The 17964-nt window shown below is 53.0% G+C and overlaps 7 protein-coding genes across 7 annotated transcripts; 3 read left to right on the top strand and 4 right to left on the bottom strand.

Annotated features, from left to right (window-relative positions):
- Positions 1-229: 229 nt before the first annotated feature.
- On the top strand, positions 230-1147 carry J4E85_005595 (uncharacterized protein; the record flags this gene model as incomplete). Its single annotated transcript, XM_051469840.1, has 1 exon — positions 230-1147. The coding sequence occupies one exon, from the start codon at positions 230-232 to the stop codon at positions 1145-1147; it is 918 nt and encodes a 305-aa protein (XP_051326671.1).
- A 3191-nt stretch (positions 1148-4338) lies between these two features.
- On the top strand, positions 4339-5377 carry J4E85_005594 (uncharacterized protein; the record flags this gene model as incomplete). Its single annotated transcript, XM_051469839.1, has 2 exons — positions 4339-4355; positions 4405-5377. 2 exons carry the CDS (start codon positions 4339-4341, stop codon positions 5375-5377), a joined length of 990 nt encoding a protein of 329 aa, XP_051326670.1.
- Positions 5378-6190: 813 nt separating this feature from the next.
- On the top strand, positions 6191-7992 carry J4E85_005593 (uncharacterized protein; the record flags this gene model as incomplete). The annotated part of the gene is made up of 2 exons (XM_051469838.1): positions 6191-7853; positions 7907-7992. 2 exons carry the CDS (start codon positions 6191-6193, stop codon positions 7990-7992), a joined length of 1749 nt encoding a protein of 582 aa, XP_051326669.1.
- Positions 7993-8147: 155 nt separating this feature from the next.
- Positions 8148-11105, bottom strand: J4E85_005592 (uncharacterized protein; the record flags this gene model as incomplete). The annotated part of the gene is made up of 8 exons (XM_051469837.1): positions 8148-8239; positions 8299-8746; positions 8803-9372; positions 9501-9755; positions 9828-9891; positions 10027-10533; positions 10591-10715; positions 10779-11105. The coding sequence occupies 8 exons, from the start codon at positions 11103-11105 to the stop codon at positions 8148-8150; spliced, it is 2388 nt and encodes a 795-aa protein (XP_051326668.1).
- A 1217-nt stretch (positions 11106-12322) lies between these two features.
- J4E85_005591 (uncharacterized protein) lies at positions 12323-14459 on the bottom strand (the record flags this gene model as incomplete). Its single annotated transcript, XM_051469836.1, has 2 exons — positions 12323-14285; positions 14341-14459. 2 exons carry the CDS (start codon positions 14457-14459, stop codon positions 12323-12325), a joined length of 2082 nt encoding a protein of 693 aa, XP_051326667.1.
- A 493-nt stretch (positions 14460-14952) lies between these two features.
- On the bottom strand, positions 14953-15456 carry J4E85_005590 (uncharacterized protein; the record flags this gene model as incomplete). The annotated part of the gene is made up of 2 exons (XM_051469835.1): positions 14953-15035; positions 15090-15456. The coding sequence occupies 2 exons, from the start codon at positions 15454-15456 to the stop codon at positions 14953-14955; spliced, it is 450 nt and encodes a 149-aa protein (XP_051326666.1).
- Positions 15457-15838: 382 nt separating this feature from the next.
- On the bottom strand, positions 15839-17539 carry J4E85_005589 (uncharacterized protein; the record flags this gene model as incomplete). The annotated part of the gene is made up of 1 exon (XM_051469834.1): positions 15839-17539. The coding sequence occupies one exon, from the start codon at positions 17537-17539 to the stop codon at positions 15839-15841; it is 1701 nt and encodes a 566-aa protein (XP_051326665.1).
- Positions 17540-17964: the final 425 nt, after the last annotated feature.

Below are 17964 nucleotides of genomic sequence, written 5' to 3'. Positions count from 1 at the left end.
CACGACAAATCAACCAGTGCTTGGTGCCTGAGTAGCGTCAGTCGGTACTTCCCAGCCGCACGGGAAGATAGCAACTATTCGGCCTATCAGTCTCGACTGATTCAGGCACAAGATACAAGTGTTCTCTTAGCAACCTTCCGGAAACCCCAGACAGCCTCGCAATTCCACACCAAAGTCCTGGACGTAACCAGAATCCGTTCATCCAAACAAACCCAAGGGAGTTGCAAACATGAAAGTCGCCTGTCTCCAATTCGCCCCAGAAGTCGGGCGCGTCCCAGAAAACATCCAAAGAGCAGAACGCATCCTCCAGTCCACCGCCATCCATCACGACCTAGCCTGGCTCGTCCTCCCCGAACTCGCCTTCTCTGGGTACAACTTCCAATCACTGGAGGAGATCCAACCCTTCCTCGAGCCTACCACATCCGGCATTTCAACCCAATGGGCACAGAAAGTAGCAAAACACTACAACTGCCACGTCACAGTCGGTTACCCAGAAATCACCACCCCAGCCACCAATCCCGCGGACAGTCAAACGCAGTACAACTCCACCGTCACTGTATCGCCAGATGGAGAAATACTAAACAACTACCGGAAATCCTTCCTTTACTACACAGACGAGACATGGGCATCTGAAGGGCCCGGTTCAAAGTCGCATAAACTATCCAATCCCTCATCGCCAGATTCTCCCTTCTATGCTGGTCAACTCGGTACTCTGGGAAAGGTTACCATGGGAATATGTATGGATATAAATCCTTACAAGTTCGTCTCTCCTTGGGCCGATTACGAGTTCTCTACTCTCGCTCTAACATCACAATCCCCCATTGTTTGCATAAGCATGGCTTGGCTGTGCCATCTCACGCCTACGGAACTTGTACAGGAGCCATCGCAGCCGGATATAGCGACGGTAGCGTACTGGGTCGAGCGCTTCCAACCGCTTGTTGAGGCCAAAGGGGATAAACCCGTCTATATCATCATGGCGAATCGGTGTGGAATGGAGAAGGGCGTCTGCTATGCAGGCAGCAGTACGGTGATAAAGATCGAGAAGGGTGTTGTCAGTCTGTTTGAGACAGCGGGCAAGAGCGAGGAGACTTGTTTGATCGTGGATCTGACCCAGCGACCCAAGTTCCAGGTGAGGAGTGGGAGGTGATGGGTCAGAGAACGTCAACATGAGGGCTTTACGTTATACGGGGAAACCCCTAAACACCCCGGAGCCTACAGATCTTCTGATCCGTTTGTTCCTATCATGGTGTAGTCTGCAGACCTGTTTGGGGGTTTCCTTGTCTGAGGTGGCTTGCTTTCTGAGGTATGTTCGCTAATGTGGCCATCCGTAGGCCGATCGGACGTACGATGGAGACCGCCTTGGGCTGATACTGAGACGCCTACCGTTACCGCCACTCCGAAGGAAACTTACGCGCAGAGGTGATCGTCGAAGAACGGTTTCTCAAGGAAGACACCTCAATCAATGACAAAACTAAACACCCTGGAGCCTACATGGACGCCAGATTTTCCAATTTGCCTGTGTTATCCTAGTGTAGTCTGTAGACCTGTCGGGTCTTTCCTTGTGTGAGGTGGTGTTATTGAAAGGCCAAGCAATGGGGCTAAATCAATATCGCGGGGGTCGTCGCGGAATACAGTTAATGCAGTGTAGTCAATATCCTTCACAAAAGCGCCGTACATGTGTAGTCTTCTCGGGCCAGATGTGACAATGAGCCTGAAATGGAGTTTAGTGCCAACCCGCGTTGGGAGTGCGAGTGTCCAGTCCATGACAAAAGCAACGCTCGTCACACATGACGCATCTGGGACCATATTGCGCGCACAACATCACGATCATCAGCACACCAGAAGTCATTTGTTGTGACCCAGCAAGTGTTTCCATTTAGCACTGCTCAGATCTAAACCATCATGAATCGATTCCTTTCATTCCCATTTACAGACCCAAAGCGCCATGAATGAGAGGTAGGTAGGTATCCGGTAACGTGAAAAGAACACCACCCATAGCATCCCTCGTTTGCAGACGTGCTTCGCTTAGAAGACTGGTCGCTCGCTTCCCGCCATGTGCGAAATTCCCAATGTAGTCGCTCGTTTCGTGTGGGGTAGGTTGTCGGCGCAGTAACAAGGAGTAGTTGGGAATCGAGAATCGAGTGAGGGATGGTTCGTCGGGGGCGATACGCTTAGATACCGAGACGAGTCTTGCGCCAGTGTCGGCGCTTGGCGTTGTACCTGTGGGCGGAATGTCAGTCTCGTGCTCTCATCATCATAGTGTCGTATCCTCGTAATCTCTAGTGACGGAGATCGGAAGCGGCGAGAGCGTGCGAATCGTGGGTAGAGCGTACCTGATGGTGTTGCCGGTCCTCAGGCGAATCCACTGGGGGATGGGGCGGTTCTGCTTCTGCGCCTTTGCAAGCTTCTGCTTGGTGCGGAAGGACTTTTGGGACTGCGAAAGTGTCAGTAAGTGGCCCTGCAGTGCGTCGCAACCGCGGGCGGTGATATCATACCGGCATCTTGACTGCTTGTTGTGAGTAGTCGGATGTCGAAAGGTGTTGTCGATGTCGGAAAAAAGCCAGGAATATTGATCGATGTTGGTGCGCTTGGCGGGCGGCAAGCAGAAACGGCTAGTCTGTGTTGGGCGCGCTAGCGGGGCTCTAGCGTCATTGCCGTCTCAAACGCGCAGGTGCGCTGACCTGCAACATTGACATTTCGCTGCTCCAGATCCTTGAAGTGCGAAGAAGGGCTGAAGTCTCAAGCGAAATATCTAGTCTTGTACCAAGAACAGTTTCCTGCGCTGTGCTTCGCGAGGTGTGTCTGACTTCGTAGTTCGGCTCTGCGGCGTGACCGCGCTGAACTAACACGCATAGCCAACATTGCGCAAGATCGCAGAGCGCCATACCGGACTGTATCATAGTATCTGATGCATCCCTTGGCCTATCAGCCAAGTTCTGATTAGTAGGATCGGTTTAGCATCCAATTATGCGACCCTACTACAGTTGACCACGCCTCCCCCACTTTTCACATAACTTCTCAGGGAAACCTTGGAAGGAATGATACACTAAGACGGTTCTCCTAAGAGTCGGTATTGTATCTGCTATCATTACTGATTTTATCAATGCGACAACTACCTCACAAGTCAATCTCAGCGAATGATATCTAGCAGCCAGGCGTTCTATCACAATATTCGCTTCTACCTCATAAACTTGGTCGCATAACCGTATCGCAAATGTGGAACCGAAAGATTCCAAAGGTACAAGGGCTGCCCATAGTTACCGTATACCTCCAGAAGATGTCGTTAAGTGAGAGTAGAAAATGCAGCATTACAAGACACCCATGCAACAGCAGCTGCCACCCTGCTTGAACTTTCAGACCAAAACACCGCCTCGGAATATCTCCTCGTCCTCCCCAAACAACAGCCACTCGTCGCCTCCGCGCGATTAAAGCACACCTCGCCCCTCCTAAACGCTATGCAGTCTACGCAAAAGACTCTAAGAACATAGCCCAAGTGGCCGCCACGCGAGCGTGGCTCGACACCATCGTGTACGACACGTTAGCGATAAAAGACTACTACAGCTGGTATTGGGCCGATGAGGGTATACCGAAAGAAGAGATCGAAAAGGCCGATGCTGAAGGTAGATTGGAGCAATGGCTTGATGAGGCTGAGGTTGTATCTAAGTGGACGGAGTGTTTACTCGACGAAGAAGGGGCGAGATTGGTGGCGGAGAAGACAGAGTGGGTTTCAGGGATTGACGGGAGACGGTATCACATCTCCGATATGTGCTGATGTGGAACGAGGTTTTCAAGAGGAGAATTTGTTGACACAAATACTATGGCAAGGTGGAATATACATGCTTGTTTCAACATATCACTGCATTATTCCAACGTAAGTTGAAGAGGAGCTCGATGTTTCTGACATGGTGGGTGAGTCCCATCACTCTAAATTTCCGAGAAGCCTAGAACAAGAACGCTCTTACGCCATAGTCCGAGTATGGTGTCCTGGAGCATCAAATAGTGAAGAGGACCGGGTGCTGCTGCTTCATGAGGATGCAGCAAACGACGGATTCGAATTGTGACAGATGAGCATGATCCACTGCCTGATGAAAGCTCGGTCAATCCTTGTCGCGCAGTGATTCATGAACCTTATGGGGAAAACATTGAGGGTGCTGGTCTAGGAGCATTACGGTGAACTCACTTCTTGGCGTGGCGCTACGGAACAGGTAACTTCCTCCCGAGGCCGTCGCTATTTCCACACTCGCTCTCACTTAACAGCATCATACCTACCCCACACTCAAGATAGCGCATCTCGACTCCGCCGCACACAGTGGTGCCCGGTCGCAATCTGTCGCGGTAATGGCGCTCAACTTCCTGTAAGACGTATCAACATGATATCCAAGACAATCTTAACAATCATGACAGGGCCATGGATCTCGCCTCAGTTACCGTACGCGTCGAAGAGGCAGACGTATCAGTCGATATCACCGTCTACCGCGATATATTATCTGCAGTCTCACCCTACTTTCGCGGCGCTTTTGAGGGTTCCTTCGTGGAGGCTACTGATCGCTCCATATCCCTGACAGACGTCACCGAGCAGACGTTCCGCATGTTTCTACAATGGGTACACAGCCAAAAATGTCAGCTGTCAAACGGCGCTGCTTTCCCACAACTTGAAATACTTGTCCAAAATTCAACAAAGAAGAATGTGGAACAAACTACCACAAGCTCTGCAGAGCAGCAGCTTCCGCAGCGCACGAGCAGCAGCCCAGATGCAGAGACTCTGCCAGATACCACAGCAGCACTCGACGAGCTCGACGAGCGGGACGGCCTCAAATCAGTGTACCATACAAATCCGGAATGGATCAACGGATGGCGCCTGTCACTGCTTTCTTTCCTGCGTCTCTACATCTTTGCCGACAAGTACAATGTCCCCCAGCTACGAGACGACGTTTTGACTGCCATGGTCGCACAGTCAAATGCATGGAATTGGTGGCCTGACATTGATCGAGAATTGTTGGACTCTGCATACGCAAATCTACCACCATCATCCAAGTTCATTCGCCTCTTCGTTCTATCCACAGCCTACTGTTGGCTCCCGGAGCTTGAGACCTGCAGTGCTACTAGGATACGTACGATGATGGAGATGAATGAAGAGTTTGCTTTTGAAGTCATCGTTGTGCAAAACCAGATGCTGAAGGATAACATGTCGTCGGGGGGTCTGCCGCTTTGGATGGAGGACGCTGTGCCCGATTCATGCACCTTACATGAGCATCTGGTTCAAGAGGCTAAGCAATGTCGAAAGCGTATTCGCGACCAGCCGTACATCTTCACCGGGCTCATCGAGATGTGCGCGCAAGATGCTCTAGGAAGAACGAAAAAGCCTGGCGAGGGATAGGCGGAGAAGGCATCATGGGGTACCCAGGTACGGACTAGAGCTGATGAATGACCAAGACATTCGTGTCAAGGGTTCAAAATTTGGCGCCGACCTTTGAAGATGATAGACAGCCAAGACAGGAGTTTGAGACCTGGAACGACGCTACTGTACCGGCGTGGGGATGAGTACATTACTTGAGACTGCCGGTCAGTGTGGGTCCCCGCCAAAAAATGGGCACAGAACGGCCAGAAGGCTCAACTTCATGAAGTCAGGTCCCAACGGGAGATTCCATATGACAAGCGAATGAAAGTAATGTTCCAGAGGGGCTCAATGTGACTGCGTGAAACATAAGACACGAAACTATAGTCGAAATCTTGCAGCGATGTCTCGGCTGTTCGACCCCAGATTGCTAGTGTGGCGCTATGGCCACAGCTAAAGTGGATGCAGGCGCAAGGATTCTGGGCCTCAGAAATGTCGATCCCGTCTCCGAACCAGGACCCTCTTGTTTCGGCGAACCTACTCGTCGCATTCGCGCACGCGTCGGCGGTACCACGGTTTGTCATGTCTCTTGGGCGTTGACACCGGCTGAAGTGCTTCACGGCATCTTCTTTTTAACTCTTCGCATCGCCGCGCTTTTCATCTCACGTCTGTTTGGCTGACGCGCGCATTTACCCGTTCAAGTCTTTTCCCGTAGTCCATCGCGGTGCGCCATAGCGATAAGAGAACGACACCAGGTTGGCTCATTGTCTTTGTCGCGTCGACGCGCAGGAACTTGATTCGAAGCAATTGGCCCTCTAATCACGCCTCTCTAGCGACTGCATTCCAATCGCAGCCATGACAGACTATGGCTCCACACCACCGCCCAAGTCGCCCTCTCCGGTGACAGTCCCACGCTCCTCGAGCCTCCCGCGCCTGGCCAGCTCTAAGCTCTTCCTCCCGCTGCAGAACGATGCTTCGGCGATATCTACGCGCGGGCACCACCTCCCCTCGCTTCTCAACAGCGCACGTCGACCGTCCACTATACGCAGCAGTGAGCGCCGGGGCAGCGACACAGACGATGAAGACCTGGAGGCATACAGGAACGGGCTCGTGATGCCTTACGACCGCGACTCCGATCGGAGGAGCAGCATAGGCGCGCATGTGCTCAACACGCCGCAGATGAGGAGCCAGCGGCTGATTGGCAACTCCAATCCCCGGTACAAGTGGGAGAAGTACTACAAATCCGAGGAAGAGCTCAAGGGCATGAAGAAGCCCATCCGCGAATACTACGAGCGCAACAACCAGCTCCTGCAGCACTACCTGTACATCGACCGTCTACTCGACTCCTCCCTCCCGCACAACCTCATCCAAGAGTACACGAACATGGAATCTGGCGCCGTCAAGATTCCCTCAACCATCAGGGAAGAGTCTTCGGCCTCGACTTCTCCCCTCGCTGTTACCCCCGCTGGTACAAATGGCACCAACACGCCCGGATACTATAGTGAGAACGGGCGAAGTGGTTCGTCAGGCAGTCTCAACGGCAACGGCGCTCAAAAACCCATGGTCAAGCGCACACCAAAGAACCTCTACAAAGTTCCCGAAGCAGACGAAAACACACCTCTTCTCGCACACGACGAGGCTGTAGAAGACGAAGAGGACTTGGAGGTCGCAAACTCCAAGCTGAAGGACTGGGTCCCGGAAGAAGACGAGGACACAGAAAGCCCCATTGTCAAGCTTGCGCTTTACGTCAACCTCAGCGCAAACACAGCCCTCCTGATCATGAAGATCGTCGTCACAGTCCTCACCTCGTCCCTCTCCGTAGTGGCCAGTTTGGTCGACGCAGCCCTCGACTTCCTCTCCACGGCCATCGTGTGGTTCACATCCTGGATGATCGCGCGTCAAGACCGCTACGCCTACCCAGTCGGCCGCCGCCGTCTCGAACCCATCGGCGTACTCATCTTCTCCGTCATCATGATGACCTCCTTCTTCCAAGTCGGCATCGAGGGCATTTCCCGACTCACTGGACCCGACCGCACAATCGTACAATTGACCATTCCCGCCGTGGCCATCATGGCCGCTACAGTCGTCATCAAAGGCCTCTGCTGGCTATGGTGCCGTCTCATCCGCAACTCGTCCGTTCAGGCACTGGCCCAAGACGCTATGACTGATGTCGTCTTCAACACCTTCTCCATCCTCTTTCCGCTCGTGGGCTATTTCGCCAAGATCTGGTGGCTGGACTCGCTGGGCGGTATCTTGCTCTCCGCTTATGTTATCATCAACTGGAGTGCTACCTCCGCTGAGCACATTCGCAACCTGACTGGTGCGAGTGCCACGGCAGATGAGCGCAACATCCTCCTCTACATGACGATGCGCTTTGCAAAGTCTATCAAGAGGATTCAGGGTCTGCAGGCTTACCACGCGGGTGATAAGCTGAATGTCGAGGTGGATATTGTGGTGGATGAGAATCTCAGTTTGAGGGATAGCCATGACTTGGGTGAGAGTCTGCAGTATGTGCTTGGTAAGTCGTTCTTCTCGATCTTTTCATGGATTCGTAAACTAACAGACATGCAGAGAGTGTGCCGTACGTTGATCGCGCGTTTGTACATATCGATTATACGGATTACAACTTCCCGACACACATGTCGCAGCAGGAGTGAGCGGAAGATGCGCCTGGCATCTGAGGTGGCTGTACATATAGCATCGGAGACAAAAAGATCGTAGAAACAAAAACATCCCGAAAGCCTACATAGAGCAAAAAAGAATCAAATGGCAGAAAGAGGTACCCATGTCGCTGCCACGACCACACATGCACTCACCACGTGCAACCAACCAGCCGTCTCCTTTTCCTCTCACGGCCTGATTCCTTAGTCAGACTGTTCTCACACAGCTCATCCGACAAAGGATCTACGATACTCGTTAGCAAAGAGTCAAAGCGCACAGCCACTCCGGAATCTTAGACTTACCATGGTTTTCCAGGTCACCGGCGCAACTAATCTGCTGCTCGCCCATGAACAGCGCTCCCGGACTCTGCCCATCATTCCTATAGACATATTCCTCTCCGAAGAGATCCAGCGTCCACTCTCCCGCTGGCCACGTCGGATGCTCGAATAGATTCTCATCAGTCGTCGCGCCTTGGTCGTCTTGGTGAAAGTCGTTGAGTAGAGAAGTGCACAGGCTGTTGGGTTCTTGGTTGTCGTCGTCGCGACGGTAGAAGAAGTATCGGTTCTGGTATTTGAATTTGCAGCTGTCATGTGGGGGGAAGTCGGGGTTAGAGATGACGCTGGAGCATTCTGGGGTCGTGGTTTGTTCGAGGCCGACGGTGAAGGTGCGCTTTGGTGCTTGAGAGGGTGGGCTGGGCGATTGGTTGTTGGAGACGCTGTCGTGGGCTGCTTTGTCGGCGCCGTTCCAGATCTGTTTGGATTGTCAGCTTCCTTACTAAATTCAGGTTGTGTTGCCATCGTTCTTACCATGTTGACTTGCTTGTCGGGATCTTTGGCACGCTCCCAGCTCGACTCAGGCGTGGTTATCCATCTCTTGATTTCTTTCACTCGGTCGGGCCCTTGCTTGCTCTGGTCCCACGATTCGTAGTTCATGTGTGTAGCAATAATGCCTGCCACCGCCGGTGCAGCGAACGACGTACCCGAGTCCTGCGTTGCTGCACCGTCATATTGATCGTGGACGTCGACATCCACTCCAACACCGTAGATGGTCAACTGCGTGCGCTTCTCTGGATCTTGCTGGGTACCCAGGCCTTGCGAGAAAGGTGCAGCTTTGCCTGCAAGCGTGGCAGCCCCGACGTTGATAATGGGAAAGTCATCTGTCTCCAAGACCTGGGGGAATTGGTCGATGACTTTTCGGCCTTCAGTTTCGGCTTCATTACCAGAAGCGAGCACCACGGGGACCCCGTAACTGAATAATTGCTTTATCCAGAGTATCTGTCGCTTTGCTCTGTAATCGTTCTCTGCTTCTTCTCGTGTGTAGCCCTTGTGACCATTGTCTGCGACACCGCGTTCCGTGCCGCTGCTCATAACGACAACCTGAAAGTCACGCGACGTTAGTATACCCAATAAGCTTAGTCCAGAACAGTAAACATGCGTCGATGGCGTCGGTTGTTGGTCGTACTTACAGCTTGGAACCCTGGTATTTTCCTGCGCCGCCTGCTTACATCTGCAAAAATCCTTTCGAACCCGTTGTCAATATCGTCTCCGCCCGGTTTGACCTGCACCGGCACCAGTGTCGCTCCCTTTGCGGTTCCCCACTGCCCAACGATTTTGGACGCTACTTTCGTTCCGTGGCCTTTGGGGGAATGGTCGTATCGAATGTTGTGCGCAGCATTTTGGTTGGTGAAAGCTCTTGTTTCTACGATACCGCTATTGTCCTGCTCGTTGTCGAAACCTGGAAACACTTTTTCGCCGTTTTCCTGGAGTCGGGTTAGAGCGATGTCACCAACGTATGTGAGGTAAGTCATTACCTTTTTGACATCTACCTGTACTCCATCATCCAAAACATACACATGTACTCCCTCTCCAGCTCTCTTCTCGTAAACGTAGTCCTTGCTGTTTGTAACAGATTAGTTCCGGCCTTTTTAGGGCTTCAAGTACCGTAGTGGGTTCTTACAATTCGTCCAAATTGCTTCCCCTTGGGTTGACATGTTAGCCCAGTCAAGATACAGCATTCAGACCTTTACTTACTCGTAACAGCTGGCTTGGACCAAGTCCCGCGCTGCACCCTCCTGCTTCTGCCAATCTCCCCATTCGAATTTCCGAGCTTCCAGAGTTCCCGTGGTCTTGATACTCATTCTGGGGACAGCAATCATCTTCACTTCGTGGTATTGACTCGGATCCTCGACATGCTCCACCCATTCCTTCTTGGCCACCACCTCATCGTACCCTGACTGGTCTAGTATAACGCCTCCCCACGCGTGAACTACTTCGTAATTGTCAAGCTCAGCGTCGAGCCTGCCCTCGTCGTACAATCTGTCGAGTTCGTCTTCTGGTATGTCTTCGGGCTCATCCCAGGGAAACCTCTTCTCCTCGCGCATCTTAGACTTGTCCTTGGTCAAACCTTCAAGCCAAACCCGAGTTTCGTTGACTTGGGCCTCGTTCCTGATGTCGGCTGCGTAGACGGTATATGTCTTTGTCGGGAGTGCACGTGCGTTCATGTCCGAAGTGTGTAGGTTAGCTCTAATTGCCTCTATCCTACAGAGGTATGAAGTTAGCATATATCTTCATGCACTTTGTATAGCCATAACTTACCATTCCGTTTTGGCTGCGACCTTCTCGTATCCAGCCTGGTCCAAAATCACACCTGACCATGCGCGGACCACTTCGAAATTATCGAGCTCCTCGTCAAGCCTACCTTCGTCGTACAGCTTGTCAAACTACAGAGGGAAAAGATAAGAAGTCAGTAAATCTCCCATGCCTTTCGTACATCCATGGCTTACCTCATCTGCAGGAAGGTCTTCGACAGTGTCCCAGTTCCATCCTAGCTCATCACGCATCTTGTCTTTGTCTTTGACAAGGCCCTTGAGCCAAGTGCGCGTTTCGTTGACCTGGGCTTCATTGTGGACATCGCTTGCCCAGACTGTGTAGATTCGGGTTTCAGACGAAACATCCTGCTGCACTTCAACGGTGGTAGATCCGAGCGCCACGTCTCTAGGCTCGAAGGTGGCAGTGTGTTGATCGACTGGCGGGCTTACATCCTTCTGTGGTGCTCCTTCGCTGTTGACTTGCTCCAGGGATTCTGCGGCGTTGAGGTTAGCAGACAACATCGACGACGCCAGCCGAACGAAGAGAAGCACTGCTAAGTTGAGTCTCATGGCTGTAATAAGGAGTTTGGAAAGCGATACAAGATGACTGTGAATCAGCTAAGAAATAGGATGAAGAACGAGACAGCCTTGAAGATGTTGGGATCCAAATTGGCTTCTGAATGCATCCTCTTATACCCAACGTCTTTCTCAACACGTATACTCATCCGCGCGTGTCTTCAGAGGCACTCAAAATGAGACCGCCCCCTCTTTGGCACAGAAACAAGACTGCGTAATCTGACCCGCGTCAAGGAATAACCTCGACTCGAACCCGAAGGCACAGTCACCCAAGGTGATGGAGGCGTAGCATGCCGGGGCGGTTTTGTCCTGGATACAGGAACGACTGCATAATCCGATCCAAGTAAGGTGCAGACTCAAGTCAATCCCAAAGGCGCAGTCACCCAAACTGATGGCGGCGTAGCCCGGTGGGATGGAGTCGTTCTGAGCGCATGCGTAATAGGGTCCAAGTAAAGCGCAGACTGGGCTCAACACCAGCGGCAGAGTGACCCAAGCTGACAGCGGCGTAGCACCTCTCGGTGCGCAGCCACAATCCAGCCCCCCACCGCGACGAAGATTGTAGCAGACAAATGCACCTCCGGAAAACGACAAAAGAAAGACGTACCATTCCGTTTCTTCTCCATCTTCACGTCCAATGATAATGCCAATCGATATGTAAGCGCAACTCACTCCAATGCGTACTCTGCAGAAATCGACGATCTCGTTGTCGAAGAGGAAGACGGAAGATCCAGGTTGTGGAATGGGGCGGTTGCAGGAAGCAGGAAGAAACACCATTTCGAAACGCTATTGGAAGTGAGTGCCCAGGTGGCACGGCATGCATCATGTGATATTCAGATTAGCAGTCGCGTTCGCGAACCGACGTCATCTGACAGCGGGGCACAGTCCTGGAAGGCAGCAGCGACCCCGACGTTCGGTTGACTGCAAGTTTAGATTTCCACGCAAGAGAGGATGCGCATTTGACTCAGAATCGGACCTGACCTGGTTCGGGCTGGTCATTGAAGTTGTACCTTGGTATACGGGATGATTGCGATTGACTTTCTAGGCCGTCTGTTGACCATCACCATTTGAAACAAGTTTAAGACTTTATCATCGCGTCTGAGGATTTCCAACGCCGCCCAATGCCATATCTTACAAACCTACACTCCACCACAACCACCCACTCCTTACAACCCCTCAACACTAACCCCCTGCGCCACACCCCTATACTTCTCCTTCCTCGCCTCAATCTCCTCCTTCATCCTCGCCTGCCTCTCTTCCTTACCCACTCCCCTCACAAACTGCAACAACCTCAACGCACCCGTCGGCGTGACACCTTCCACTCGTCTCGCCATACCCACGCTCTCCGGCCGCGCTACCTCCAACGCCCTCTTCTCCTCGAAGCTAAGCCCAAAGATGGATTCGTAGTCAAGATCAACTGGTAGCTTGAGGTTCTCGTCTTTGAGCCACCGGGCTTGTGTGGCGGTTTGGGAAGCGACGTAGGGGGCGTAGGTGGCTTCGATGTGAACGCGGTCTTGGATGCGTTGTGAGAAGGCTTTTATTTCGGGGAGGAGGGTGGTGAGGCTGGATGGGGTGGTGTTGGGGAGGCGGAGGAGGTCGTATGCGGATCGTTTGGTGCTGTCATTTCGCACAGGAAAACCTTCCTTGTTCCAGTCTGTCCAGCCCATGGTTTTGGATTGGAGGATTTGGGCTAGAGCGGCCATTTGTTCGGCTTCGTCTTCGAAGGCCTTCCATCGTATATCGCCAACTACGCCGGCGAGGCGGCCCATGGCGGTGAGACGTGTGTCGGCGTTATCGGCACGCGCTGACATGCGGTATTCGGAGCGAGAGGTGAACATGCGGTAGGGTTCTGAGACACCCTTCGTGATGAGGTCGTCGATCATGATACCGATGTATCCATCCGCTCTCGTCAAAACCATGGCTTCTTTCCCTAGGCTCTTCAGGCCAGCGTTGATGCCAGCAATTACACCCTGACCTGCTGCTTCTTCGTAGCCAGTTGTTCCGTTGATCTGGCCAGCTAGGAAGAGACCCGAGATATTCTTTGTCTCAAGCGTAGAGCGAAGATGCCGTGGATCAACGTAGTCGTATTCCACACCGTAGCCAGGTTGCAGCATCTTCACGTTCTCAAGCCCCTTAATGGTCTTGAGCATGGTGTTTTGTACGTCTGCGGGAACCGTACAGGAGATTCCGTTCGGGTATATTATGTCGCTATCGAAACCTTCCGGTTCCAACCAGACGATGTGTGATGTCTTGTCTGCGAACCGTATCACTTTCGATTCTAGTGACGGGCAGTACCGCGGCCCTTTGACAGTTTCGCGGATGTGTATTGATTTATCGAGGTTGTCTCTTATAACGTCGTGCGTCGATTCGTTCGTTCGTGTCTCGTGATTCAGTAATTGGTCCTCGACCTGCACGCGTTCGTTCATATAGCTAAAAGGCATGGGCGGGTTATCGCCCTCCTGCGCTTCCAAAACTTTGTAGTCGATCGTCTTCCCGTCCAACCGTGGCGGTGTCCCTGTCTTCAACCTTCCCATTGTGAATCCGGCATCCTTCAAACTTTTGCTCAGTCCAAAGGTCGCAGCTTCACCCATGCGCCCGGATGGGAAAGACTCAAGGCCAATGTGTATTTCTCCACCAAGGAACGTGCCAGTCGTGATGACCACGTTTCCTGTGGGTATTATCTCCCCACTCTCCAACCTTACACCAGTAATCTTTCCATATTGGCCCTTGGATCCCTCCTCTTGTGTCCTGTCCACGATGATATCCGCCACGCTACCTTCCACAACGCTCAACCCCTTGTATGCCAGCATTTCATCCTTCATATATCTCTTATACAGCGCCCTATCGATCTGCGCCCTGGGTCCCCACACAGCAGGTCCCTTCTTCCTGTTCAGCACCCTGAACTGCACACCCGCCTTATCCACAATGCGACCCACAACACCATCCAGCGCATCGATTTCGCGAAGCATAGTGCCTTTTCCGATACCGCCGAAGGAAGGGTTACACGAGCAGACACCGAGGTTGTGGACTGAGGGCGTTATGAGGGCCGTTCGGGCGCCGGAGCGGGCTGCTGCTGCCGAGGCTTCGCAGCCTGCGTGGCCGCCGCCAATGACTACTACATCGTAGGGCCTATATAAGAGTCAGTGTTGGTCCATTGGTGGGGTCTGATATTAGAGTGGCGTACCGGTCTGCGCCAGACACCGTCGCGAATGTGCGTGGGCGACGACTGAAGCGATTGACCGACCGTACTCGAGGCGCGTGGCCCCAGAGCTGACGCGCTGGTAGCGGCACGACTCTGTGCATTATGTGAAGTGCTGTGTTGGGGTCCGGATGTCGCGCCACAAAAAGTTGAGATGGGCCAACTCGGAGGTCTTCGTTCGCCGCATCACGTCCGTGCGCAAGTGGGTAGTCTGACGAGATGCCATAGATATACCAAGCTGCTCGACTGATGAGTGCGTAGTTTGTGCCTCTTTGCTGCTAGAATTTCTCCCGTAATTGCGTTGTTAGTGGCTGTATCATTCATGTATCATGAAGAAAAAGGTATCATTCCGTAAAATTCCAAGCCACGCCACTCCTAGAGTAGAGATCTTACAAAGTGAATTGTGAGCCCATAGTCGTACATTTGAATATCGTAAAGAGAAACTCCATAAGAAGATCCTACAGCGCCGCGCAAAGACGTGTCTTGTCGAAACTTCTCTACCCCGCGACCAACACTTGCCACTCGAGCTTTTGTAGAATCTGCCGCCACGGGATATTATGTTCGAAGCAAGATGGACGGGCAAGCAAAACTGCCCATCTAACCGGAAGCTTCCTGAACAAGGCCCTCGTCGTTATTCTCCGTATCCTCAGTACGAGCACGAGACAAGACATCAAAGTTGCCTGCACAAATAAATTAGCATGACCTCTCTCATCCACCCGCATCCGAAAACATACGTGCAACCAAGCTCAAATTGCTCTTCTTGTTGCCCTCGCTGTCAAGGTACGTCTCCATGCGCGCATCCGCATCAACATAGAGCATCGAACCCTTGGGCACGTTCATCAGGAAGTCCTTCTGCGCGCCCTGCACGAAACTCGCGATCCGGAACCAGCTGGTCTTCTTGTCCTCGCCCTTGCCGTAGCTCGTTCCTACTACATAGCGCACAAGCGTCCTATCGCCAGAGACGGTGACTTCTTCTGGCGCAACTCCGAGACGGCCGATGACGGTCATGCGCGCGACCTGCGAGGGGCGGGTGGACGAGAAGCTGCGTGCGAAGGTCGAGGTGGGCGCGCGGGCCGCAGCGCGGAAGGTGGAAGAGAACATTGTCGCGGCGGTTTTGGCGCGGAATTGGTGGGTTGCAGAGGGAGTGGCGGTCGAATTGGCGGTTGTGGGCTGGAGGTTGTCGTGATGCGAGGCGAGTGGGGTTGTTTGCGTTTGCTTATGGGGCGCGACGCGGCTACGCTAGTGTAGCCCTGCCTGAGTAGCTTCGAAGGAACCAAGGTCGGATGATAAGGGGCGCTGACACGTGCGCCCATGGTGCCCAAGTCTTCATCCGCATCTGGTGTCTTAGGAGTTTTACCCGTGATCATTGTATGGATTGATTGGTAGCTTGACTAGTCCATAGCCTCTGTGCTTTTGGGTATATTTCGCTATGATACAAACATCCCTTGTAGGGATCCCAAGTCGGTATTCAGCCCCGGCTCGGTTACCGCTTTGCCTTCTTCTTCTCCTTCTCGTCCTCCTCACTGTCGTAGTCTTTGTAGATACCAACTGGCTGGGTCTTCTCCCACGCGCCGGTAAAGACAGCCTTCTCTCCCTCCTTCAGCGCATACTTGAGCAGCGCCTCTCTAGGATCCTCGTCCCTCATATCACTGCCTTCAATTTGCTCCATGACGTACTTCTGATCGGGCGTTGACTTGGCAAAAGGTGTTGTAGCTGGGATATGCGGTCTCCGTGGGTCGCGGCTCTTACCCGAAGCTGTGAGACCGATGGTGGGATGGCGTGCGGAAAATGAGGCTGCATTGCCAGAAGGATCATGTGCTTCACCAGCCATACCGAGCGGGTCCATGTCTACGGTGAGGGACGGGTCGTCATCGAGGTGTCGCTTCTTGGGTGCCTTGCTGAGTATAGTAAGAGCACCGGCGTTGGAGAGCTTGGGGTTGAAGAGGATTGTTGTTTGACCGTTGGCCGAACCTGTGAGGATTTGGTTGAGCCTAGGATGCCAGTTGACCGTTATCAGAGGAGAGCCTGGCGTGACTGGTGTGACCAGCTCCGGGCGAAGTGTGGCTGGGTTGAGAATGTGGAGGTGCCCAGTCTCTGATCCTGTGACTATGCTCTGAGAATTAGGCGCAAACTTGATATTCGATGTGGGGTATTGTGAAGACGTTGACGTATGCGACGTGGTGTTGAGAGGCGTCTTGAACTTTCTTGTGTCCCACAACTTGATGGTGTCGTCCCCTCCTCTCGTGATCACCAGCCTGCCATCTGCACTGATATCCAGTCCGCTCGTCCATGTGTCTTTCGCGTGCGCTTCTTTGATCTCTGCTGTCGGCCTGTGGTACGGTCCTTCACCACCCCACATGACGAGACTTCCGTCTAGTGCTGCTGACACAAGCATACTGCTCCCTCCCTCGGCCGCGGCGCCCCATGCAATGGCCGTCATCCTTGTCATGCCTGCGCTACCGGCAGCTCTTGACTTATGTACGATGACTTCCTCCTGCTTCATCCTCTTATTCACATCCCATATGCGCACTGTACTGTCTGTGCCTGCTGTAGCGAAGCGGTCGCGATTCGTGGGGTGCCATGCGCCGCTTGTGATTTCTGCCGTATGTCCTTTTGTGTTGTGCTTGTCCCTCAGGTACATGTCGCCCTTAACAAATTCCGATATGAGCTCTCCATCTCTGCTGAACAGCCTCGCCTGTGATGTTGCGGTAATACACAGGAATTGGCCTCCAGAGTGCGGGCCAAACACAACCTGGTGTATCGAATGTGACTCGGCGGTTTGCGAGGGTTTGGTGGTGAAAGGATCGACCGTCTTGAATGCGCGGATAGTACTCGGGGTAAGTGCACTAAGGTCGTGCAGCTTGAGTGTGCAGTCGTTCCCTCCAGTTACCAGCCGCGTACCGGATGCATCGAGTGCAATCGTCGTGACCGCGCGATCGTGCGTCTTGATGACCAGTTCGTGTGAAACTGGATATTCGTCCTCTTCATCGCTCATATCGCTATCATCGTCCGAATCCTGTTCGTCGTCCGACCCTTTCTCCTTCTTTGCCTGCTTGCTCTCATCGACCACTGGCCTACGCGCGCGCTCGATTTGCGCCTCGACGTTTACGGAGCCATCCTTCTTTCCAAATTCGCTGGGCAGGTATTGCTTGAGAGCCTGCTCGTCGTCTGCAGAGAATTCCATGATCGTGCTGTGTGGATAGCCCGCTGGTTTGGGCTAGGGTTGGCGTCGACGGTCGGTCGCAAGAAAGTTCGAGGCGGAGGCTGCAGTATGACGCGCCGCGCTAGCACAGGCGACCGAGGTTTCGGGACACCTTCACTCATCACCATCCTTCATGTCTACATCTCACTAATAGCTGCAAAACCATCGTCAAAGTCCCTTGCCCTTACCAATGCCCTCCTATCTTACATTGAATCGTGTAGACTTCTCTTCCTCTTCAGCACGTCCGCTCGTCTTACGAACCACAGCCACCGAGCATCCGCGTTCGACGAAGCAATGTGACCATCGAACGACTGGCAATATGCCGGGACAAGTTCAATCTAACCGGCAAACACCATGTTCCTTAACTCAAAATCTCGGTCGCGTGACCTTGTATACTAATCTCACTG

The sequence above is a fragment of the Alternaria conjuncta genome (assembly GCF_024043145.1).
Source record: "Alternaria conjuncta strain BMP 0040 chromosome Unknown scaffold_7, whole genome shotgun sequence".
Taxonomy (NCBI): domain Eukaryota; kingdom Fungi; phylum Ascomycota; class Dothideomycetes; order Pleosporales; family Pleosporaceae; genus Alternaria; species Alternaria conjuncta.
This window is presented reverse-complemented; position numbering and strand designations above follow the sequence as displayed.